This window comes from Gordionus sp. m RMFG-2023, chromosome 1 (genome assembly GCF_954871325.1).
Source record: "Gordionus sp. m RMFG-2023 chromosome 1, tfGorSpeb1-WG-v2, whole genome shotgun sequence".
In the NCBI taxonomy this organism is placed as follows: domain Eukaryota; kingdom Metazoa; phylum Nematomorpha; class Gordioida; order Chordodea; family Parachordodidae; genus Gordionus; species Gordionus sp. m RMFG-2023.
In genome coordinates, this window is record NC_088775.1 from 70,094,702 (window position 1) to 70,121,335 (window position 26,634).

A 26,634-nucleotide genomic window follows, 5' to 3' on the forward strand; every position below is an offset into this window, starting at 1 on the left:
TCCCAATATTCAAACTTGCCAGTCTTGTCTTCTTTGCTTTGACCTTTACTTTATTTTTCACAGGATGGAGGTCTACACCCTGCGCGTCGCATGGAGGGAACGCCCTAGCTTTCATATTCATATTTTCATTTGTGTCCTTCATTTTGTTTATTGGACAGGTATCCTTAGCACCCGGCTGTCCAGGCCTGTCGGTGACCGGGGTGTCATCTCTAAGCTCCGAAATTCATCATACCATATGTCTGTACACATCAGTCATCGAAGAAAAACTTGAAAGTTTTTATGGTTCTTACCAGGATTGAACCCGCGTCCTTGTTCATGCTCGTGTTTCCAAGCCTACATCTTACCCATTAGGCCACCCCGGCGATAACAGTGCTAATTTATTAATAAACACAAAAGTTTTTGAACACTTTTTTTAGTATCAGATACTTTAAACTAAGAAACAAAATTTTTTTAAAAATATAATAATTTAGTTCCTCGTGGAGTAGAATATAGTGAAAGCGCCAATTCACAAAGGCAGATAATCTTTCTAATATCACAAGCATTTAACTAGGTTTATAACAACGTCTTAAAAAAAATTCACAACTATATTTTACTCGTGGATTAAAATAAAACAGCAGTGACAATTTATTACAAGATCCAAAGATTTAAGAACATCCTTCTAGTATCAAAAACTATTAACTAGTAAATTTTTAAAAAATTTTAGAATTTATCCTTGTGGAGTAAAATATAATGGCAGTGAAAATTTATTACTAGACCCAAAGGTTTTAGAACATCTTCTTAATATCATAAACATTTAACTAGGTTTAAAACAAGGTTTTAAAACAATTCACAATTATTTTCCTCGTGGAGAAAAATATAACAGCAGTGCAAATTTATTACCAAACCCAAAGGTTTTAGAACATCCTCCTAATATCATAAACATTAAACTAGGTTTAAAACAACGTCTTAAAAATAATTCGCAATTTTTTTCCTTGTGGAGTAAAATATAACCACAATGCCAATTTATTAAGAATATATTTCAAGTATCAAAAATTTTAACTAGGCTTAAGATAAATTTTTTTTTAAATTTTTATCTTTCTAATATCAAAAACAATGAACCCCGATTTAAACAAACTAGTTTAATTTTCTATATATTCAACAAATTGACCCAGCAAGCCAACCCAGCAGGCCGACCCAGTAAGCCACCACGGGTCGGCTCAACAGGCCCAATGGGTCGGGCTGGGTCGTAGTCGATTTTTCGACCCTGGCTCAGGGTTGGGCTAATTTTTACGACTTCGACTCGGGGTCTTGGTCGAAAAAAACCAACCATTTAACAACACAACACTATTTATTTATTTCTATAATTCATTCACAATAAGTAGCAGCTTTCATTGACATTTTTATTCAGTATAATTTAACCATAAGGTGCAACTTAATTACAAATGGCGATATCTAATTACACGTTAATGGATGGGTGTACATAATACATTAGGAAGTTCAACAACACCTATTATATTAATCGTAAATATATATATATACGATCATATCTAACTGGCAAATATAATATATAATATGATAAAATATTTCAATAGATTACTTCTTTACTACATTTCCCCCTACGTTAATTGAGAGATGTCTATATCTCTTCAATCATTCGTTTCGGGGGCTTGTCTTGGGGTCTCACACTCTCTCTGATCGCTGTTAGCGATCACGCGCTCCATCGTATCTGATATCAAAAGGAAATGTTGTTTTCTTCACAAAATCGCTTAAATTCTATTGAAATAAATTGAGGTCCATTATCCGTTACAATGCTTTTAGGTACCCCAAAGGTAGCAAACCACTTCTTTAATCTCGTTATCATCTCCTTTGCCGATGTGTTTCTCATCAGGTCTACCTCAGCCCATGAATCTACTCCCACTAGCCAATATAAAGAGTCAACCGGTCCCGTAAAATCTAGATGTATATGCTCCCATGGCTCTTTGGAACAATTCCATGAGTATAGTGGTAACTCCATTACGTTCGGTCGATTTTTCTGACATCTAACACACAGCTTTATATACCATTCTATGTCCTCTTCACATTTCGGCAACTAACAATACAACCGAAAAATAAATTTCATCGTGTTCATTCCCGGATGTCCCCGATGTAGTGTTTCCGACACTGAATTCCTAAGTTTCGTAAGGATTATCAATCTACCATTTCCTTCAACTATTCCCCTGTCTACTGTAAATTCCTCTCTTTGGGTGTGAAAGATTACTAGCAAGCCTCTTCACCCTTGCTCAATATGGTGTGCCACTCGCTTTAGTATTGGATCTTTAATTGAATTCTTGCACAGGTTTCCCTCTGAGACCTGCATATCCTCTGTTCCGAATAGCCAATGCATGCTTGGTATCCCGATTAGGTATGATATCGTGGAGCGGTAGCCTAGATAAGGCGTCTGCAATAACATTCTCACGACCAGATCTATATTCCACGCTAAAGTCGTAAGCGGCCATGTTCCAGGCCCAACGTGTCAGACGATTGTTCGATATCTTTGGCAGATCCCTCTTTTCCCCGAACAACCGTTCCAAGGGTTTATGGTCTGTCCGAAGTATAAATTTTCGACCGTAGATAAAGTTTTGGAATTTTTCTATTCCAAATAACAATGCCCTCGCTTCTTTATCGATAGGCGCATAATGTTTCTCCGAGACGCGAATGCTATAGGGTTTCCCCGTTTTGTGAAACCTTATGAAGTAAAACAGCCCCCAGTCCTGTATCTGACGCGTCACACTCCATAATCAACGATAATTTAGCATTATACGGTGTTAAGGTTTCTTCTGCTGATAACAATGTCTTAACTTTATCGAAAGCCTCCTGCTCTACATTAGTCCAACACCATGGTACTTTTACACTAGTCAACAGGGATGCGAACCCGGCAAGTTCGGTTCGGGTTCGGTTTAAGTAAAAAAATAAAAGGTGGGTTCGGTTCGGGTTCGGTTTATGGAAATATTTTTGAACCCGGGTTTAGTTCCGGGTTCAGCTCGGGTTTAAGAATTTTCGAACTGATATTAAAAAACTAGACATAAATTTGGTATAAAAAAAATTTTTTATTTTATTTATAGGCAAAATACATTTAAAAATACAAAACAGTCATAAACCTTGAAATAAAAGAGTTAAAGAGGATAAATAGCAATGATTTCATAGAATTAAAAAACAGATATATAAATTTAATTTCAATTATAATATACACTTCATTAATATATATTAAAAATTAATCTGAACAAAAAATAAATCAATATAATAATTTTTACTTTGACTTGTTCATTCCTTTAATTAGTAATCTTTGAGACTAAGTTAAAAATTAAAAATAAATGGCGTGAATAATTGCTTTAAATTTATTTAACACTCCAATAGGAATCTTTGAAAATAAATTTTAAAAAAAAATTAAAAAATGGCGTAAATGAATTAAGTTGTTTAAAATTTATTATCACTTCACTTAAAAGGTATTATGATAATTTTTTAAAATCTCAATTAAATTATTAATATTTGTATTTACAATTATACAAATATCTTAATATATGATTTTAAACAAAACACTGAACCCGCTTGAACCCGGGTTCATAAAAATTCCTTGGTTCGGTTCGGGGTTGTAAAAATTTTATAAATGGGGTTTAGGTTCGGGTTCAGATTTTTTTATCAAAAACCCGGGTTTACTTATCCGGGTTCAGGTTCGTTCAAATCCCTGCTAGTCAATCGATATAACACAGCTGCTTCACTGTGAAGATTGGGAATGAACCGTTCATGATACGTGACAAGCCCAAGAAATGAACGTAATTGATGGACATTCTTTAGGTGCGGCCTGGATTGCTTTAACTTTCTCTTCGCTTGGATGTACCCCATTTTGGTCGATAACGATACCTAAAAACGAAACAGATTTCCGTAGAAATTGGACTTTTTCAAATTTAGCTATGAGGCCTGCTTCCTGCAGCCTATCGAGTACTATTTTTAAACTAGCCAGATGTTCGGCGTTATTTTTGCCGGAGATATTTACATCGTCCAAATACACTCCAGTCATCGGGCAATCTTTCAAAACATTGTCCATGTAACGCTGGAAAATAGTTGGTGCGCACGAAACCCAAACGGCATCCTTCGGTATCGAAAATATCCTTTATGTGTTGAGATGACCAAATATTCTTGGAACTCTGGCTCAACGGCCATTTGTAGATACGCGTCCTTTAAATCTTTCACCGTAAAACGGTTTCCCTTCTGAATCTGAACCAATAAGTCATCCAGCGTAGGAATAACGTGATGATCATATAATAGATAAAGATATAAACTCACCTTGAAATCTGCGCAAATACGAATCTCGCCATTGTTTTTCCTGAAATTTACTATTGGGGTTGCCCATGGCACCCTAGTTATAAAGGAATCGATGGGCTCCACAATCTTCGCAGCCACAAGGCGATCCAGTTCTAGTTCAACCGCTCTGCGTAACGGAAATGGCACTCGAAGAGCTGGAAACTATTTTGGAACAGCCGAATCTTTTAATTGGAGTGGCACCGCTACGTATCAACCCCGGTTTGCCCTCAAAAACAGCTTTAAACTGTTTAGCTAACAAATGCCCCATTGAGTCTTCCGTTAGTTACATCCTCGATCCGTGTGAGCATCGATTGTATTCGAACGGCCCATCGGAGCTTCGGCCCGCGGGGGCACCGATTGTATTCGAGTGGGCCATCGGGGCATCGTTGGTTTGGTGGCAACTTGATGTTATTGTTTTTCTATTCGTTTTGAAAACCTGTTGTATGCTTACCTGTCTCGGTAACTCAAACCCAAATGCTAAAATCCATGGCAACCCAAACAGAGGTAGGTTTATTATAATAACATTAATTGAATCACTTGGGTAAAAATGTGGTTTCACTGAGTTTAAATTGCGATATAAAGGCTTACTACGGCAACATGCTGCGAAATGTCCGGTTCTTTGGCACTTAAAACATGTTTTGTCTTTAGCTGGGTAAATATCTTTCATGCCAGCCGGCATAATTCTTACATTTATTGTCGTAAAACTTGTTATTAGGCTTCCTATAATTATTGTCTCTCTTAACACACTCTTGTGAATTAGGCATTATGTTTGCAATCTTGCGGTCTGACACTATTTACCAAGTCTTTATTGATAACCATTTCGTTTTGAGCATTCTGTTGCCGTTGGCATATCTAGCACGAACTGGAAAATCAGGGGCTTTTTGTTCACATCTAATGCTAAAGGATATTTAGTCCTAAGTTCAACTTCGAGACCTGGTAGATCTATACCCGAAACTAATTGATCTCTTAACCGGCCGTCAACTTCTGACGGCGTAAAACAACACGCTTTCGCAGTTATTTTGATTCTATTAGCGAACTCTTCAATTGGTTCATTCTCATTCCTAATTAACCTTATGAAGTCTAATCTACTACCGAAAATGGTTTTATTCTTCTCAAAAATATGTAGCGAGACATTCCTTATCTTATCCAATTTAGTCGTTAGAATGGTTTCAGGAAATAAATATTGTTCGAGAATGTCAATGCCCTCGGCGCCAAAACTCACCATGAACAGGTCCTTATTTTCTTGATCGGTCAGTGTCCAGTTCTTTAGTCTTAACGTTGAGTCCCAAAATTGGAACCAACGTTGTATAGACCCATTAATTTGATATTTTTCAAACTTATCAATTATACTAGTATTTTTGGACTGAGGCATAATTTATAAAATTAATAACTATTTTCTTACTTGTTTTAATTAGAATATTAGAATCCTCATCGTCGCCACTTTAACGAAGGTAGAACCATTATTTACATTTATTTATTTCTATAATTCATTCACAATAAGTATTGGTTTTCATTGACATTTTATTCAATATAATTTAACCATAAGGTGCAACTTAATTACAAATGGCGATATATAATATCACGTTAATGGATGGGTGTGTACATAATACATTAGGAAGTTAAACAACACCTATTATGTTAATCGTAAATATATATATAATCATATCTAACTGGCAAATATAATATATAATATGATAAAATATTACAATAGATTACTTCTTTACTACAATAATGCTGCCCTTTTTTGGTATTTTTTATAACGTTGCTGGTTCAGGGGCGTGGCTAGCCTTTACACTCTCAGGAAGCTCAGCTAAAAAAAATTATAGGGGTTTCGCCCCTCACATCCCCTAATTTGCGGGTCTTCGGTTAACTTTTGCCTGGCTTTCGGCTGGTTCTATATTAATATACTATACATTTTTTTAAATTTGATAACTCTGAACAATTATTCTGAATTTCACATTTTGTCATTTATTATATTGTGCATACAAAATAAGCTAGAATATAAATAATGAAAATAATACAAGACCTTTAAAAAATAAAATTTTAATACAAAATCTATTGGTCTGTTTTAATTTTATGAAAATGATTATTAAATAAGTATATAAAAAAATATAAAAAAATTATTATGGCAATCAAAAATCTGTTATATATTTTATTTATTATAAAAATGCACATTAGATTTTATCAATATATAGGTAAATATAAATATTAAATACTATGTATAATATACACAATATAAAAATAACTGCATTATGTACACAGATAAAATTTGCATTTAATAGTTATGCAGTATTAATATAAAAAAATGATTCTCAGAGAAATAAAGATTGTTCCTTCTATTAAAACTCTTGATTTAGATGTCATTGATTGATTTGGATATATTTAATTGGAGATTGTTATATAGGTTATATAAATTATAAACTGCAGATATATTCAATAACTTTATGGAACATGGGAAGGCCCAATTTTAAATTATTAAGGCTTGTTAATCAATCCTTTTAAAAGGAAAAAATCACGGAAAACATATGCTTTATGCGAAATTAAATAATATGAAAATTGATTAAATTTAGTGTACATTTATTTAATTAGAATAATATAACAATAAATATTCAATTATAATCAATATTAACCTTTTTTTTAAATTACTCATTAAAAACTAGGTTAACTAAACAAGCGCTCCCAGTAATAAGAAAATTTTTTTAAAGTGATTCATCTTTTGAATAAAAAATTTTTTTAAGGGACAACACATTTTAAGAAGTACTTTTTCTAAAGAAAGCATCTATTTTATGTGTACAGTCATTAGAATATGCATCAGCATTTACCATATGCATCTGCATTTGGTTGATCTTGCGGGTTTTCAATAGTGTTATGTTCCCAATTTGAGTCAAATTTGTAGAAAGGTCCGTTTATAATTTTAGCCAAAATAATATCAAGCTGCTTGATTTGGCAAATAGAGGTTCAAACCTTTCTGCCATCCACGAAAAAAATCTATTACATATATTTTGTTAAGCTTTCTTTTATCAATAGATTTTGTTGTAGATTAATATAAGGCTAATTAACCTTAAATGTTGGGTAAATTATTACTGCTAATATTCTACTGTTTTCTTTAAGTTAAGGAAATATATATTAAGAATTGATAATTAACATTAATATATAAAGCTGAGGAAAAGGTTCTCATTTATATCTGTCACCTCAATAATTGTATGTGCATTATTTTCTACTATAATTGGCATTAGTAAATACTAAAAATAATATATTATATGTCGTAGTTTTATAGATAAATTTATATTAATTGTTGTATAATGCCAAAACCAAAATATATTAGGTTTATTGGATTATAATTATCATAATAGAACACGTGATATATTTTTTTATTGTGTGGGAAAATAATTGTAAAAAAATTATCATTAAAAAATTATGAGATTTTTATCATTTTATCATTTAATTTTTTATTAATAAAATATATGACTTGTGCTTTACTAAATTCTAGCTCCTAAAGGAACAGTTAAATTGTCAGTTAAGTTTTGGAAAGGTAGAGAGGATTTTTGTTAGTTATTATTTATTTTTCATTATATTTTTAATTTAATAAATAAAATTGTAAATCTAATTTGTAAATGTTGTCTTGATAAAATTTGTGAGGAAAATATTCAAATATGACGAAGGAAGCCAAAATATGTGTAAAAAAATTTGTTTTAAAAAATCATATTTTAATTTTATTAAAATTTTTATTTTTATTTTTAAATTTTTAATTTTAAGTAAGAAATAATTTTTTAAAGGGATCGATGGATTATTATAAACAAATTGATCTTAACAAGATCCTTAATTTAAGAGAAAAAACAAGTCTGAGTACCATAAATAAGATCAAATTAAGACTTTTGATTGCGAACCTACTCGGCACATTTTATGTTTATTGTAAATTTAATTGGTTTGCAATAATGAGCAAATAATTTTTGGCTATGTTTCTATTGAATAAATTGAAAGCTTAGGTTTTATCATGTTGAAATTATTTAAAAAAGCATATCATTTAGGAAATATTAATAATTTTTTGTTGATCGCATCCTCTGGTTTAAATAGAGTTTATATTGGGGGTTCATCTTCTCGAAAATTAATATTTTGGAATAAATTTACACCTATCCTTTTCTCACAATCCATATGTTTTGAAAAAAATCTACCTCGATGGTACAGAATATAGATGTAAAATATAATAATAATTTTAATATTTTATTCAGTATAAACTTAAACCTTCTCAAAAAGACAAGGTAAAGCAATTCATATCATTTACACAAACCAATGAAAAAATAGCTCTTGCCACTTTGTTGCAAAATGATTGGAAATTGGAAATAGCTATCGATAGCTTCTTTCAAAATCCACTACAATATCAACCAAAAGATTACAAAAATACAACAGACAAGAAGAAAATTGAACAATTGTTTATTAAATATAAAGGTATAATATTTGTCTTATAAAATTGTAATTTGTTTTTGAAAGATAATCATGAAAATAAAATTGGTCCAGATGGGGTGGTCAAATTGTTGGATGACTTACGATTAACTCCTGATAATGTTTTAGTTCTCATAATGGCTTGGAAATTTCAAGCTGCAACTCAATGTGAATTTTCCAAAGAAGAGTTCACCCATGGGATGTTTAATATAGGGTATGCACAATATAAACTTTATATAATTATATATGTTTCAAATGCACACTTTATTTTAAAAGGTGGGATATTAACACATTAATTTTAATTTTGAAATTCAAATTTTAACTATATTATGTCTTTTGTTACCATGTAAAGAAGTTGTTTTGCTTATTTATTTATCTCTAAAATTAAATAATTAGTATAAACATTAGCTATTATCAATTAATTATATTTTTATAAGCTTATTTGCATTAATTATAGTTGTGATGCCCTTGAAAAATTAAAATCCAAGCTCTTTACAATTGAAATAGATCTTTATAAAGATATCTGTGATTTTAGAGACTTTTATCAATTTACCTTTAATTATGCCAAAAGTCCTGGACAAAGGAGCCTAGGTTATAATGAAATTATTCTGATAAATTTGATACTCAATGTCAATCTTTAAAATTACTTAAATATAAATGGTGATCTAATATAATGCAGGATCTCTATAATATGTGATTGTTTAATAGAGGATTCTTAATTTACACTTTCTTATTTTAGTCACTCCCATTTTTATTGATTCTAAATATATAATAATTGTCAACAAAATTAACATGGAACATCCATATAATAATTTGCCATAGTTCATTTTTAAATGATACACATTTTTTTAAAAGTACGACAAAAGTGTCACAGTTTTTAACAGGGTTGTGCATTTGACCGGTCAAATACAATTCGGTCAATTGACCGATATTTGACCGGTCAAATACGGTCAAATATGGTCAAATTCAAATAAATGTTTTTTACACCAATATTAACTTTATTTTGCATTTATATAATATTATAATAAATCTATGTATATAATAATAAATATCATAATATTTTTTAATTCATTCTATAGTCAATGTTTCACCCTCCGTGGCAGAGTCTTGTTCCGATTCATATTCAATATCATTATTTTCTTTAATATTTTTAATCAATCTTAAATATGATACACTCTTACTAATTTTCCTGCTGTAGAAGCCTTTAATCTATTTCTGTTTTTCGTGTGAATATTGCCCCAAACCGACCAATTTCTTTCAGAAGAATAAGTCGAACTAGGAAATGTTAGTAAAATATTAGCGACTTCTCTTAATGGGCAAGGTGGGCAAAATGCATTCCACCAACTTGAGGCCGAAATTTGATTGTTTCTTATGGAAGTTACAACTTTCCACATATTATGGCTATTAAATATACCGCTTTTGCTTCTGAAATTTACTATATTACTCAAAATATTTTGATTATCACCACCTTGTAAAATACCCAATTCTTGTATTATATTACATGCTTCATCAAATTCAGTATTAGTAAGATGCTCCCCTTGATATTGGGGGTCCAATAAATAAGCAGCATTGTGAGCACATGTATTTATATCAGTTTTTCTCTTTTCAAACATAACCTTAATTTTTTTTTCTTGAGATGGAGAAAATATAGAATCATGGCATGATTGTATTATGTGTTTTTCCAAATTAAGCATCTCGTTTTTCACTTGGGCCAAAGTACATTTATCCCCTTGCACTTTCAACAATGAGGTAGCTAAAGGTTGGAGTATAGCTAAAAATTTTAAATTTTTCGTCCAAAATTCTTCGTTTAATATATTATTGGTAATTTCTATGGGACAATTATCACAAACAGCTTCTTCAACAACTGATGCTTTTAGAGCTTTCTTGCATATTTGAATTTGCTCCATTTTATTGACGATGCCCATCTTGTTTGGCTAATTGTACTTAATGTAGATGGTATGCCCTGAAGATTCTTATTACGGGAAAATACTGCAGCTGGTATGTGTTTATTCTTGAAAAATTTAACAATTTTTTTAATTATTGAAATATGGTCACTGAAGGCGTCCAATCGTTCAAAATCGTGAAAGAATAACTGCAATGTATGCGCTGCACAACCATAACATTGTATATGATTATAAATAGATTCAGATTTTAGAATTCTCCAGGCTGCTTTCATGTTAGCGGCATTATCAGTAACTAAAGAATATACTTTTACCGGATTCAATTCATGAATTACATTTTTAAATTCCTGGGCAATATAATCTGCCGTATGGCGATTTTCCTCAGTATTTAGAAATTTGTAGAACACTGGAACAGGCGTCATCACCATAAAATTAATAATACTCTCGTTTCTAATGTTGCTCCAGCCATCTGATACAATTGATAAGTAAGGAGCTTTATCTATTATATCTGCAACTCTCACCTCCATATCACCTGACGCTTTGTCTAGAAGATATCCAGCCAGCTGCCTTCTCCTGGGTAATGTGTAAATAGGACGTATTTTTTTAGAAAATTCTTGGATGTAGGGATTTTCAGTGATGTGGAAAGGTAAATTGCTCGCATATACAGCCTTTGCAAACAATTGATCCAGCTCATTTTTTTCTTTGGGATTAATTCTATCTATGAAACCGGTTATACAAGATTGAGATTTATATTTAATCGCCTTGCTTGTAGATTGATTAGAAATAAGGGAATCAAATTCTCCTGAGTCACAAGACAAAATATTGTTCATTTGATAATCATTCTCACTAATTTCACCCAATTCTTCATTAGAGTTAGACTTAGAAGTATTACAAATTACATTTGTGATATTTTTTGTAGAGGTTGATATTTTGGAATTTGAATAAAATTTTTCCTTAATTATAACAGGGCACATAGTACAGCTGCTTAATAAATGTTTGACCATTCTATCAACGTGGGTGATATAGGACATCTTGTAAAACTTGCACACCGCTTTAACTGATTTACCATCGCGTACTTCTTGAAAATGTTTCCAAACATGATGCTTTGGTTTGACCATAATCCCTAATATATTAAAATTTAACAAAAAATGATTTTGATTATTGTAAAGTTAATCAATCTTAACTATTTTATAATTATCGACCAATTATTCCAATAATTTCTTAATATTATAAATATAATATAATAAACTTTTTACCAGAATTGAATAATATTCCGTAAATCTGACCAGAACAATTAAAATGAAAATTAATTTTAAAAACCAAATATAGCAAGTGTAAGTAAAACAAATGAGAATTAATATAATTTATACTCGGCTAAATATTAAATAAAATTTAAATTTATTAAAAAATAAGAATGAAAAAATTATATTATGATTATAATAAATCGGGTATTTTTATTTTTTTTAAGAAAAATGAATTGAAAAAAATCAAGAAGGTGAGAAACGGCAATGATTAGGCAAAAAAATAACTAAAAATATTACTATATTTAGAAAAATTACATATTTATATTTTAATAAAAAAATAATAAGATTGATAAACATGCTTTTAATGCATACTAGTTAATTATATCAAAATATTTATTCGCCATTAATATTTTAGAGTATTTGACCGTATTTGACCAGTCAAATACTCCTCCGGTCAATTGACCGACATGCCAACCCTGGTTTTTAATATTTCAAAATACATTTCTTTTCTGCTCCTAGATCTGTTTTGGTTCCAAGGGCCTTAATTTTTTTCAGCCCAACCTGGCTTAAAATTTTTATTAGTTTTATTCCCAACTTGGCCCATTTTTTAAATTTATTTGTAGTAGTGCTGTAAACATTTTTAAAAATCGAAAGTGTTCAACATTCATTGGCAAAAATTGAACGCGTTCACTTTCAAAAAAAAGGAACGCGTTCACGTTCATGAATGCGTACACGTTCGTTCAAAATTTAATGATAAATTTTTTTTTAAATTTAATTTATTAAAAATAAATGTCTTATATTTTTTAACACAATATTTTAGCCATGTTAAAAAATAATATAGTTTTATTTAGATAATATAATTATAAATGCAATATAATATAGCTAATAAAAAGTTAATTTTATTTATAAAAAATTCTTCTTATTAATTTTTAACAATTATTTTTCAAAGGAACTCTTGGCAGTTAATACAGCATTATCTGTACTAAAAATGCGCTCTACAGGCCACACTCTGACAGCATTTCGCATAGAGCTTCATGAATAACATTATCAAAAGCTGTACTAAAATCCACAAATGTGAAGTAGGAGGGTATTTGTTTGTATTTGCAACATTTCTGAATAATTGGGTTAATATTGGCTCTAGCATATATATTTGGGGAAAATATGAAGTGTGGATGATATAATTTTATTTTTTAAGAGGACCATAGAAATCTTTGAGACAGGATGTGAGGGCCACGGTTTGGTAATAATTAAATTTTTGTGGTCTTTGATTTTAGGGAAATTACATAGGAAGGATTTGTTCCATTCCACTAAAGTATTTCCATTCTCCCATATTTTATTGAAGAGGGCTAGTAGGAAGGAAGATATTGTCATAGATGCGATTTTAGTTATTCAGCTGTGATATTATCCAACCCCGGAGCTCTGTTTTTTCGTTTTCACTACATGGGACGAGGTTTGTTGGTAGAGTTACTTTCCTTGAGTCAAAATCATATAATAATCAAGCCATAATGCCATTTGTTCATCCTGGTCAATGAATGCTTTTCCGTTTTCTAAAACTATAGAGGGGGTTTAAAACTGCAAATTTTACAAAAATATTTTAATTTATATAGGCGTCATAAATCCTATTTTCTTTCATATCTTTATCGATATCAATGGCTTTTTTTGATAAGTATATCCGTCTATCACTCCGCAATAATCTCTGTATGTTTTTCCATAAGTCAATATTCGAGCCATTCTTCATTCTTAGTTGATTTATTTTTTCTAATGTCTCACTAGACATCCATTCTTTCCTTGAAAAAAGACTTACATTTAACAAACCATCATATTATTCTGCAAGATCATTTTAAAATAGTTTCCAGCATTCTTCTACGTTTCCGTGCATAGTTATGCTTAAGAAGTTGGCTCTTTTCCTATTTAATGCTTTATCAAAAATTATTACATCTTCCGGCGTTTGTAATTTACTGAATTTGCGTGTAAAGTTATCAAATGGATTATACTAGCTCCAGTCGAGTTTTGTCTAATTCTGTTATAATAGCCCCATATATTTTTTACGGTAATATCAGCTATAAGTATTCCGACAGGTTTATATTAGACTTTAACGCCTTCAAACCACTCGTAAATATTAGAGATGAAGAAATCAATTTGGGATTTCTGCCGAGCTATCATGAAGGTGTACGTGTTTATTTCTCGGTGTCAAAAAAGATATTTTACATTTTAAAGTTCTTGTTTCTGCAGAAATCAAGAATTTTCTTGCTATTCTCGCTATTCGGTTGTTGTATAGTAGCATACCCGATGACATTAGTGCTAACATATTCTACTTCTTTACCAATTTTCAGATTTAGATAGCCTAGAAATATTATATTATATCTGCACGGTAGAGAGTGGATCGTATTTATGATTATGTCGATGAAGCCTAATTTTTCATTTCTAATTGGTGGGGCATTGAAATTTGCTATTATTATGGGCCTAAAATTTGTGTTTAAATGGAGAAGACCATCTTTCAGATATGGGTACGAATTTGATGAATTTATTTATTCGTTTATTTATTAGGAATGCTATCCCAGACCAGCTTTTAGAGGTGGTACTCGAGCAAAATATTTTATAATCAATAATGTTTGTGTTATTCCCTGGGCAGTGGGTTTTTTGATTACCTATAATGTTTACTTTCACCACTTCAAGTAGCCTTAAGAGATCCGCTAGTTTGTTGGTCATTCCATTTATATTAAGGAACGCAATTTGTAACTTGCCTGTGAATTTGTTCTCCATTTGGTTATACTAACTTGAATCCAAGAAGATTTTATAAAGATCCAGGTAAAGTTAGGAAGAATTTTATTTGGTTTAGATTAAAGATTTGAAAAAAAGTTATAGTAAAGGAAAATTTAATTTAAATGAATTCAGCTCTTATCAGTTAAAAAATTGAAATATAAAAGAGGAAAAATAGTTAATTAAAAAATATAGGACTTTTTTCTTAAAAAATTCAGATTAATATTAAATTTTTCAAATAAATAAAAATAAAAAGTGTTTTTAAAATTGAATGAACGTTAAATTTGAACGCGTTCGTCAAAAAAAAAGGAACGCATTTACGTTCAAAGTTCTTAAAAATAAAAAGAACGGCGTTCATATTTTTTTTCAAAAAAAACGAACTTCATTCACGAACGCGCTCAAAACGAACTTCGTTCACGAACGCGCTTAAAACGAACTTTGTTCACGAACGCTCTCAAAATAAACGCGTTCGTTTACAACATTAATTTTTAGACATGGGCCCAAAATTTTAATATGAAAAATATAAATTAAACCCATTTTATGAATTTAGATTTAATAAAAATATCTATTTGTTGTGTACCCAGATAAATTCCTTGGCCAAATTTTAAAAAAAACCTAAGCCCAAGCCTGAGAAATTTTTTTTTACTTTCTAGACCTGACTTTAGGTCAACTTCGCTCTAGCCTCTCTTCCAAACTCTTTTAGTAACACGAAAACAAATTTAAATACTAAATATACAATATAAAAAATGAATTACAAAATAGGTTAATCTTTTTATTTAAATAAATACATATAATTATTGTTATTTTTTTAGAACTCAGGTTCTTAAAAACTGATTATAGTTCCTAAATATTTTAAATACAGATTTTTAAATTTGTCTCTATTCTGAGGGTTTTTTATTCTAAATTCTGATTGTTACATATACCTTAAAATATATATTCATTTTTTTAAAAAATAAAAGATTTAGATATGGGCATTGCATATTGGAATATGGTTCTGGTAAAAAGATTCAAATTTTTAGATCTATGGTGTCAATTTTTATTAGTAAATTTAATATTTTAATTACATCCTTTGTTACATTTCTTAGCAAAGCATTTTATAATATTATTTAAAAATAAATTATAACCATTATTCATTTTATTAGAGGTATCTCAAATTTAAGTATACTTTATAAACAGGTATTGAAAAAGTATTTTCTTATTCAAAAAATATAGCTTGACATATATAATTTTTTGTATTCTTATTTCAAATAAAAGTTAAAAAATATTCTTAAAATTTCCTAGGAACATCATAAGAAATCGATATCCCGAGACACCTGGAATCTCTTGTTAGATTTTTCTCAGTCAATATCAGATGATATGAGTAATTACGACCAGGAAGGTTAAATTTAATTTTTTTCTCCTCAAAATCTCTTCTCTTAAAATTGTTTGAAAATAATTAAATACATTCTTTAACACTAGAAGGTACCAAAATTTTACTTTACCTAAAACTGTCACCTATTTGTAAATTTTATTAATTATATATATTTTTTAATTTTTATTTACAAAAGAATTTTATTGAAAAAAAAAATTGATATTCAATATATTTCGAAAATATCTATTAGGTTTCCTGATATTATGGACATTAACATCACCTTTTATCTCTCATTCTCCACATAGGTTTTTAACATTTGCAATAGTAGGACTCGGACTATGCCGATCCAGATATTTTTCACCGATCCGATCTTATATTCGTTTAGACCCGATCCGATGTTAATTTTTCTTAACATTTCACCCTTGAACCAAATATAATTTTAAAAAGATATTTTCTGTCTAAATAATCGAATTATGCATTTTATTTTTACAATTAAGATTAAAATTTAAAAAAAACACTAATTAGATTATAATAATATCAATGCATTTTATTTTGAACAGTATATATATATATATGTTGGTATGAATTAGAAGTGAGCGAGGGCCTAATTTTTTATTTACGCCCACCCCCCCCCCCCCTGAAAATTCACGGTGTTATCAAATTTTTCAACATTTTATTGCTATACTTTTACTCGCTTTTGATTTATTCTATCTTAGCTTTTATTTCTCTAATTCCATATTAATACACAAAATAATTGCAATATATAAATTAATATTTTTATTTAGAATAAGAAGAATATCTATTTTTTTTATTTCAATTGTGTTCGCCTTTCCGCTAATGCAATTGGCTAAAGGAAATGAATTTTTCTGCTTCCAAAACGTCAAAATATTGTCATTTTTATTTGTTTTATGAGCGATGAATTTTATAAGTACATATTCACAACTTTCATCGGTAGATGTTAGGGCTTCATCAAAATAATCTAGAATATACTGTTTATTATGCAGGATGAATTAGAAAAGTATAAATGATATATGGCAGTGCCTTATGCATATCCAAATCATTTAGCATTTTTAACTTGTTTATGTTATCTGCTTTTTCATTGACTTTTAAAAACTTAAGACTGTGGAAATTTGGATTTAGAATTGAGCTTATCTTATGTAGTGGCTGCATAATAAATATTTCCTTTAAAAGAGATGTATCCTGTTCTTTAGGGTTTTGATTATTACACTATAACCTTCTGAAGGTTAATAAAATATCATTAATTTTTGTTTTCATGAATTAACTTCATTTATATGGTTTGAGAATCTGCGCTCAGACTATCTGAGCATTCTTTGAGATAAAAAATTATCTAACTGGCATGTGATATTTGTATCAATGTTCGCTAATCTATTCTTGTCTGTTAAGCAGGTAAACTTATACTTCATCATATGATTTTAAGTAACTTTGTATCATAATATATACATTGTTCCATCGTTATTATATCTTAATTGTTAGCTTGCTGTTTAATGTAGATTGCCCTCAAAAAATATTGCACTAGTTAAAGCTATTAATTATCAAAAATATAATGCATTATGTTATTTAATATATGGCTTGAATATGGTACCCCTTCATAATCTTTGAATGCAGTTATATTCATTACATTTGAAACTACATCATTTATAGGTAAATATGAGAAAATTTAAAAGTTAAGATGTTCAATTTCCCTTTTATTTTAACTGATTATAATTTGAGTGCAAGTGATTAGTATATAGTAAAGATAAATGAAAATAAACATATATAAATTAAATTTATTGCCGAATTTCCATTGCTGAACGAGAGTTGAGAGACTTTAAATTATTTTTCATTCAATTAAAATTTTATAAGACAGAGGGAAAAAATGTTGTTTATAAGCGTAATTTTTTTGTTTCCAAAAATTATTTATTTTTCAAAAAGAAAAAATTAGTAAATATATATTATAAATGAAAATTTATATTCATAAAAAAAACAATTTAAAAAATTAAAATTTCCGTGATTCATGGGAAAATTATGTTTACGCCCAATCACACCCGGCAAACATTTTGGGAAGGCCCATCACGCCTAATAATTTAAAATTTATTTTACTCACGCCGTGACACATCCTGTCACCCTCTATGGATATCAAAATAGTTATAAAATTATAATATTTTAGAGTTTTTAAAATAAAAATAAGGCCTCTATATTTTCTGGCAATAATATTCTACGATGCGGATATCTATTTCCCATGAAAATTCTCTTTATCTTTTGTAAAAATTATATCATAACTCAGATGCCATCTTAAAAAAATTTATAATAAAAAATAAAAGATCCTTTCTTAAAGTATAATAGCGAAATTGGCGAGTTATCATTTATAAAAAAAGAATCCGATATTTAATGTCGACACAGCCCTACTTATAAGTAGTTTGATATTTGCGCTACTACATTTTTATCTGATTTTATAACTTTGTATTTATTTTTTTATATTTTTTTTTGCACCAACCAACTTCACCTTGAATTTTGGTTAAATTTTTAATCAATGTTTGATAAAAAATTATCTAGAGATATTTGTTTTCATAAATTTTGTTCAAACAATTTATTATATGTATCTAGATCATTTATATTATAAAGAAAACCGATCTCCCACTTCCAGACTTGTTGAATAGAATCTAGTCATCTAAATAATTGAAATATATATATTGATTTATCATATACTCGGATTTTGGAGCAAGCTCTTTGTTCAGGAGAGTGCCTTAAAATATTGTCTTTAGAAAATCTCTTATGATTTTTTTAAAAATATTCATGTTTTTCCAAACTGAAAAATCGCGGGATATTTTTTTTCTTTTGGCTCTGATTCAGAACTATCTTACCCAAAGAACATATATTCAATGAATATAAGTTGCCAGAATTTTAGAGTTCTTTTGAATTATGATAACGAGCATCATGTCTGCTATCATCAGAAGCAAGATACATTTTACATTTGACAATTTTTTGAAAGGAAGTCTTCCTACAATGATTGGGCATTTAATTTAAAAAAGTCACGAAGCCGTAAAATTAGGTGATTATAGGTAGAACCATTAATTATAATATTATTCTGGATGGTTTGTTGTGGAAATGTAAATATTTAAAAATACATAGTAATCACGAATTTGAGATGATATTTATGGAAAAGCGTAAAAGTTATTAACAAAATAAAAAGGAAAAAACTATTAGATGATATTCTTGGTGCTTCTAGTTCTAGTGTTAAAACTTGTATATTAAATATTATTGTATTTTTATATTAGATATATAATTTTAATATTACAGTAATTCCTGTATAAAATAATTACTCATGGGATTCATTTATATCCATTTTATAGAACTGTTTATTGCTTAGCACTGACGCTATCTACGTTAAGTAACCTCATTACATTTAGCGTTAATTTTCAAATAGCAATGTCGTTAGGTTTATGTTAATATAAAAAAATGCTCTACCTTTTTTTTACCGAAACCGTTACTATAAAAAAAAGATTGAAATTGTTTTCCTTTTATACCAATCGATATTTATTTATCGCACAATCCTTTCTATTTTCCACGATTCTGAACATCGCCATTAGTATATTCTTTTTATGCTTCTTTACCTCCTTCCCGGGATTTCATATATTATAACTGGTGGTTCTTTTAACATTTAGATATACTAATACAAACTTTTATTATACCGAAAATACATATTTCTCTTACTACTTATTCAGACAAGAATTTATATGATTTCCTTACTTTTTTTCATGGGTATGGTCAAGTAATAATAAAATGGTTGCTATATCAATAATGAAATGTATATAAATTTTTAATACTTAATAATAAAATTAAGTTAAAATAAAATGTTCCAAATCTCAACTCTTAGATAACATTCGCCAATTTATTTTAAAGATGATTCATCATATATTAGAATTACATCTGAAGTGATTATCTTGAGTTGTTGAAAATAATTGATTATCAAATGCAATCATTTTTGAAATACATATATTAATTTATTTAATAGATCTGTTATTAATTCATCATTGTTTTGAAAATTTTAAGTTTTGATTTATTTGGATTTCGTTTATTTTCTTTATCTTATAACTCTTCAAATGATTTTTTTTCTGATACCTTACTGGATGTCATCGTAGATTAGCGGGTTTAATTATTTGTTTGTCGTCTCACCTCTTGGAATAAGTATTAAATCGCATACAATAAATTTCGTAAAATTTCCTTTTCGTTTCCTACCATAAAAAATATTAAGTACATTTTAATTTTCGAATCATAACTTCTACTTTATAATTATTTAATATAATTTAATTTAGTAAGTGCTTTGATTTCTTTTTATTGAACCATTAGTTCGGTTTATTAAAAAAGATCGGCCGTTCTGATATTTCCTTCAAAAGATCAATATCGACGTCCACCCGATGCCTATATTAAGAACGGTGCAGCCCTAGTAATATTTAAAAAAAGTATTTGATCAGAAAGAAGGGTCTGGCTCGTGTTGTTAAAAAGTCCGATTTGGATTGATTTTTAATAATGTCCCGATTATGATTTTAGTCAAAATAATATAATGTAATGTAAGCCTCGAAATTTGACAAATATGTATCCAAACCTTTCTGCCATCTATGAGCAGGATCTCCATTCTTACATGATATTATTTTAGCGAATATCTTAATCGAGCCATTTTTAAAAATCAATCGAAATCGGGTTTTTTAACAACACTAAACTTGACATATATATTACTATAAGAGTCAATATGTAGTGTTGTTAAGCGGCTCGATTTGAACCTATTTTTAAAAGCGGCTAATTCAATATTTTATTGAAAAAAATATTACGCACACGGAAGATTTTGCTCGAAAAAAAGTCGGTTAAAATATTGAATTAACCGTTTTTAAAAATCAGCACAAATTGAGTCGTTCAACAACACTAACAATATGGCAAAGGGAGGGATTAATGAACTCCTCTCTTGACAGTATATGCAAACAATTATGGGCATAATAATCCACGAGTAATTCGAATACAACATTATTTTATTATTTTTAGGAGCATGGCCCGTGCTAATAGATGAATTCGTTGACTATGCTAAACCGTTAATCGACGATTTCAAAAAAAACCCTAATAATAAACACATTAAACTAACATCGCCATGATTTTTTAAAAATAAATTCGTTTCCAAAACAAGGAAGAAATAATACATATTTTATATAATGCCTACCGCATCTCAGATGCCATTATATATACTTTTTAGAAATTACTTGTATACTATTATACCATATTGTAAGTGTACTATATCTCTCTTAGCGTATCATTTTAAAATTATGATTGAGAAATAAAATATCGGAGTTAAATATTTTAGTTTGGAACTATATTTTAAATAAATTAACATTGAAACTTGTGATTCATGATAACTCGATGATAAATATAACTATTTTGTGGACAATGGATACTAAGTCTATATGTAATTATTTTTAATGGACTATCGCAAATATTCCATAAATACACGATGCTTTTGTACCTTGTATCTTTTGGGCTTATAAAGTATCTTGTATTTGTATCGTAAATACTTTAAAAATGAGTGTCTATATTTTTAACTATTTATTACGCAAAAGATACAGATACTTTTAATTTTTCATCATTGTTTGATATATTTAAACCTTTATAAAAAGTCAATAATTAAATTTAAATTCGAGTAAACTATTAACCATTTTTAAAGAAAATCCCTATCAATAATTATTAACATCCTAATGATATCTTCCTTAAACAATAATTTATTTAAATATTTTTATGGTAATATTTAATTATTTAATAAATATATAATATAAATGGATCCCAATAAATGTTTAAGTTTCTTTTGCTTCAATACAACACCAATAATAGCCTATAAGATAATTTCGAAGAATATATTAAAGCAATGTGTCCCTTAGCAATAGTTATTCATAAGATGCAAAGCTAAAATTATTCTTATCATGGGGATTTGATCCCAGTTTTATTTGCTAATTTTAATTATGAATATAAAATGCCCTTTTTAGCCAACATTTCAATCCTAATTTAAATTAGATGGGTTGATAATTATAATAAAAAAAATATTTGCATAATGTTACTCAACTAAGCACGTGCTATTTTTTAAGGATGAGGGTAATGCATTTGACCAACCTACAAATTCATCCTCTTTTATTGAAGAGGATGATTATTTTGTTTTGATAATAAACCTTCTAAAAATAATGAGACTAATGAAATTACAAAAATATTAAAGTGGATTGTCTAACTTACATAAATATAAGCACATTTAAGAATTTTTTCTAAAAAGTATATTATTATTTTGCCCTTTTTAGCCCCAGTTAAACAGCTTTTAACTTTGTGCAAATCTTGTTAATAGGCATAGATTGTCAGATAAATTATCTGAAAAATTAAATATATTAAAAAATAATATTTATAAAATTCTAGGTATTTTTTTAGACGATCTAATAAATTAATTTTATGAAATAAATAAATAAATATTTTTAATATATAATCATAATTGTAATATGCTACATTATTCACCTTATACTAAAATATATTAAGTGTATTAAGTGAAATGAATATAAATAAAGTGTTTTGTTTAACTACATTATGTCATAATTTTTTAACACAATGCTCAAAAATATTTTTACATATTAATATTTCAAAGTATCTATTTTAAAAATTTGTATCTTATCCTTTCCCAATTTTTTTTACAAGTACCTATATCTTGTATCTTATTGTAATTTTTGAAAAAGTATTTTGCATCTATATCTTTAATACTTTTATTTAAAGAGTATTTATATCCTTATCTAGATACTTTAAAAAAATTTTTGCCATCCCTGGATATAATTACGTTGTTACATCTGCTGGATAAGACTAATAAAATATTTTTTTAAATATAAATATTGAACAGTATATAAAAACAGGCAAATTAGAGTTGACTTATTTTTTTAGGCCTACAAAAATAAGAATCAAATAATTTTATTTGTGGTAGGTCATTGAAACGCGGGGAAATTTTATCTTGTAATTTATTATTTTTTTTATTTTATAAAAAAACACTTGATATTTCAAAATTATTTTATAAAAAAAATTTAAATTAAATTATCTAAATTTTAACGAGATTATAATATCTGATACAAGAACTGTGGCATTATTGAAAAATTATGCTTACCTTATCTATTAAACATGTTGCTATAATAGTATGGAAAGGATGAAAAATGTATCATTTTATAGTGAGAAATGCTCATTGTTTAAAGAGCTATTCTCGATGGAAAAGTTTACAATTTTTCCTAGCAAATCTTATTAAGACACCATTATTCGAAATTTTATCGATCCAAATGACTAATTTATACATACTCAGCGAATTGAGCTTGTATGATGGAATCTATAGGCTAAAATTTCACGATCGGGAAAACAATTATGTCAATTGTATATTCGTGAATATTGCTATTTTAGAAATATTAGAATAAAAAATACGAAATATATGACAATTTTTACTTATCCTTAAAATTTCATTTTGAATTTTACTTGAATATTTCATATTTAATTAAATAAATTGCTTAATATCTAATATTTACTCATTCATGAGTTATTAATTTTTCAATGACATAAATTAAAAAAGTTCTTAAAATTTTATGACAATTTTTGGTTTTTTTTAAAATTATATTTTAAATTTATTTATATTTATAATTGTTTAATTTCATGTTTACTCAAATAAATAAAAAATCATGTGTTTATTTATTTTTACATTAAAAATATGAAAAAATTTCCCGGTTATTCAATGTCTTACCTTTAATTGTATTATTTATATTCATACGAATCAAATAATTTTTTATCCATATGAATAATTAAACCATTTTTCGATTCGAAACTATTTTTGAAAGTGAAAAAATGAATTATTAATTTTAAAAAAAATTTTGAGAAAAAAAGATAAAGTTTCACGATAAACTTGCTGGATACTTGCTAATAATTTTGAATAATATGAATAATTTCTATTAATTTGATCGAATAATGGAAACATAAAAGACTCGATTTAGCCTATTTTAAATTAAGATTTTAGCCAAAATAATATGCAATAATCGAGATTTCGTGAATAGATTCAACCTTTGTGCCTTATGAGCAAAGTCTTCAGGCTTGCGTAATATTTCTGGGCCAAAATATTGGGTTATCCGTTTTCAAAAATCGAACCATTTGATCATACCATATTTGACGAATAATTCTTTCATTATTCTCTTATTTGTATTCGTAAAAACAAATCAAATATGAATAATTCGTTTCAGGTCATTTGTGAGCGAGCCGCACATATTTGTAAACACAATAGTCCAAAGAACTGTCATTTAAACGTCTATAGGCTCTGAGATTAAAATAGTTGGGAAAAGAGAAAGCCGGATTCAGGTATAAATAGGATTAGCATCTTTACTTTATGTTATCACTGAAAAATTTAAATACTATAATTAACATATATATTATAAATATATAGTTAGAAATATTAATATAAATCAGTGACGAAGCGTCAAGTTTACTACTATGGAAGCAATCAAAAAAAATTTTTATTTAATAGTCAAATCATAAAAAAATTTAAGATTTATAAATAAGTGGAATTCGTCTTTGTTTATGTGTAAAATGATCAATTACTGCATTATAAAAGTTATTGCTATATTTTATAAAAATTTTTCAATCGAAAGTAAAGATAGATTCGATAATCGATTTTGACTCATCCTGTTTATGCAATAAGATTTGATTCTTTTTAAAAATGAAAAACCCCGTTCTGCACTTGCTATTGTTGAAGCCAATGAAGATGAATTTGCATAATTTAAAAAACTCTTTAAAACTTTTTATCAAATCGGTACATATTAAAAATTCAATTATTTCATTAACATTCTTTTTCTTTCTAAATTCATCGTCCGAAACACTACCTTTAATTCGGTTTCCAGCTTGTGCAATAGAAAAATTGAGAAAAAGTGTTATTTAAATTGTCTAATAAATATTTTGAGAAATTTTGATTAAATAGGAATTTACTAACAATTCGACGAATTTGATATTTTTTAATGTATCTAACCGAAAATCAATTTCATTGATTATATTAACTGTTATTTTAATTATCAAATTTTTATAAAATTCTTTTGTATTGGGCTCTTCAATATTTTCTTTTAAATTTCTCCAAAAAACATAGTTTTCTATGTTTGATTTAACTGAATTTCTTAAATCGTTAATACTTTTAAGACAATAAGCTATATCGTTAATTTTAGTTTGAAGTATATAGAAGAATGCCCCTTACTCTCAACCCTTCCCTCTAAAAATATAACTTAACAATCCAAAACAATCCTTTTCTAATAATTAAATAAATACCGACAAGAGACATTACCAACTAGAAATAGTCCAAGTTCCCATATAGTTTAAAAGTGCAATTTATTCACACAAATATCTAGCCAATTTATTCATACAAATATGATCAATCCCGCTTCATCCAATATAAATATCTAAAAATATGATCCATCCCGGCTTCATCCACTATAATGTTTTCTTCACTCCAAACCGCACACCAAGAAACTTCCATTGTTCTTTACCAAAAATCCATGTATTGATTTCGTTTCACTCCCATCCACAAGGAAACACTAATTCCCCTGTTAGAAAATAACTGACATTTGATATATTATATTAAATTTATTTCTTCTTTTTTTCAACAGCTACAACAAAGTATATCAAATAATAAATCAAATTCTGGAAAAATCTTCAAAAAGATATATTAAAATTAGAAAATTTGCACTAATTAATATATTTAAATAGCCACGAGATGTTATTAGAACATCATTATCGCAAACAATATCAGATTCTCCATCAATCATACTTTAAAAAAAACTACTAAATTCTTCAAATAATTGAAAACTGTTTGAACCAGCCGACCATTCTATACCCATCTCGTTGTGGCTACTCGTGGTAATCTTTTTCTGACATATTTATCAAATTCCGCTGTTCGCTTAGATGATGTACTAAAAAAACTGGCTAAATCAGATAAAGTTGCAAAAAAACCTTACATTCTTTAATTTTGCTGTATTAATTTGATAATATAAGATTTAACTTATGGGCAAAGCAATGAATAAAAAGTGCTGAAAGATTGATGTCTCTTATTTCGCTTGTAGTTTATGTGAATCTCCTGACATAACAGCTACGCCATCGTAACATTGAACTATTAATTTTTTCAAAATTTTTTTATCATTCAAGAATTTAATGTCAAATTTTGATAAAGAATTAGCATCTCGATGCATAGTAACATCAAAGATTTAAATAAATCTTTCATACAATGTCCCGTTATTTAAAACATATCGAAGAACAGCCAGTTGAGATTTATTATTGTTATCTGATGTTTCATGTATATTATTGATATAAATTCCATTTCTTCTAATTCATTTAATATTTTTTGGTGTAAGACGTATGAAATGGAATTAATAAAATCATTTTGAATATCGCTTGCTAGTCATATAAAAACTACTATTTTCTAAATGATGTTTCAATAGTAAATTATCTTCTACGAGCAATTAAATTACTTCAATATTTTCTCTATTTACTGAGAAGATTCATCATCACCACGGAATGCTAGCTCCTGAATTCCAAGAAAACATATAGAATTGAT

General features: G+C 28.2%; 1 protein-coding gene across 1 annotated transcript; it reads left to right on the forward strand.

The window, feature by feature from the left end:
* Positions 1-8,427: 8,427 nt before the first annotated feature.
* Positions 8,428-21,376, forward strand: LOC135922674 (DCN1-like protein 1). The gene is made up of 7 exons (XM_065457106.1): positions 8,428-8,496; positions 8,547-8,763; positions 8,806-8,971; positions 9,215-9,348; positions 15,622-15,704; positions 15,944-16,040; positions 21,048-21,376. Exons 1-7 carry the CDS (start codon positions 8,494-8,496, stop codon positions 21,152-21,154), a joined length of 807 nt encoding a protein of 268 aa, XP_065313178.1. The 5' UTR covers positions 8,428-8,493; the 3' UTR covers positions 21,155-21,376.
* The last annotated feature ends 5,258 nt before the right edge of the window (positions 21,377-26,634 follow it).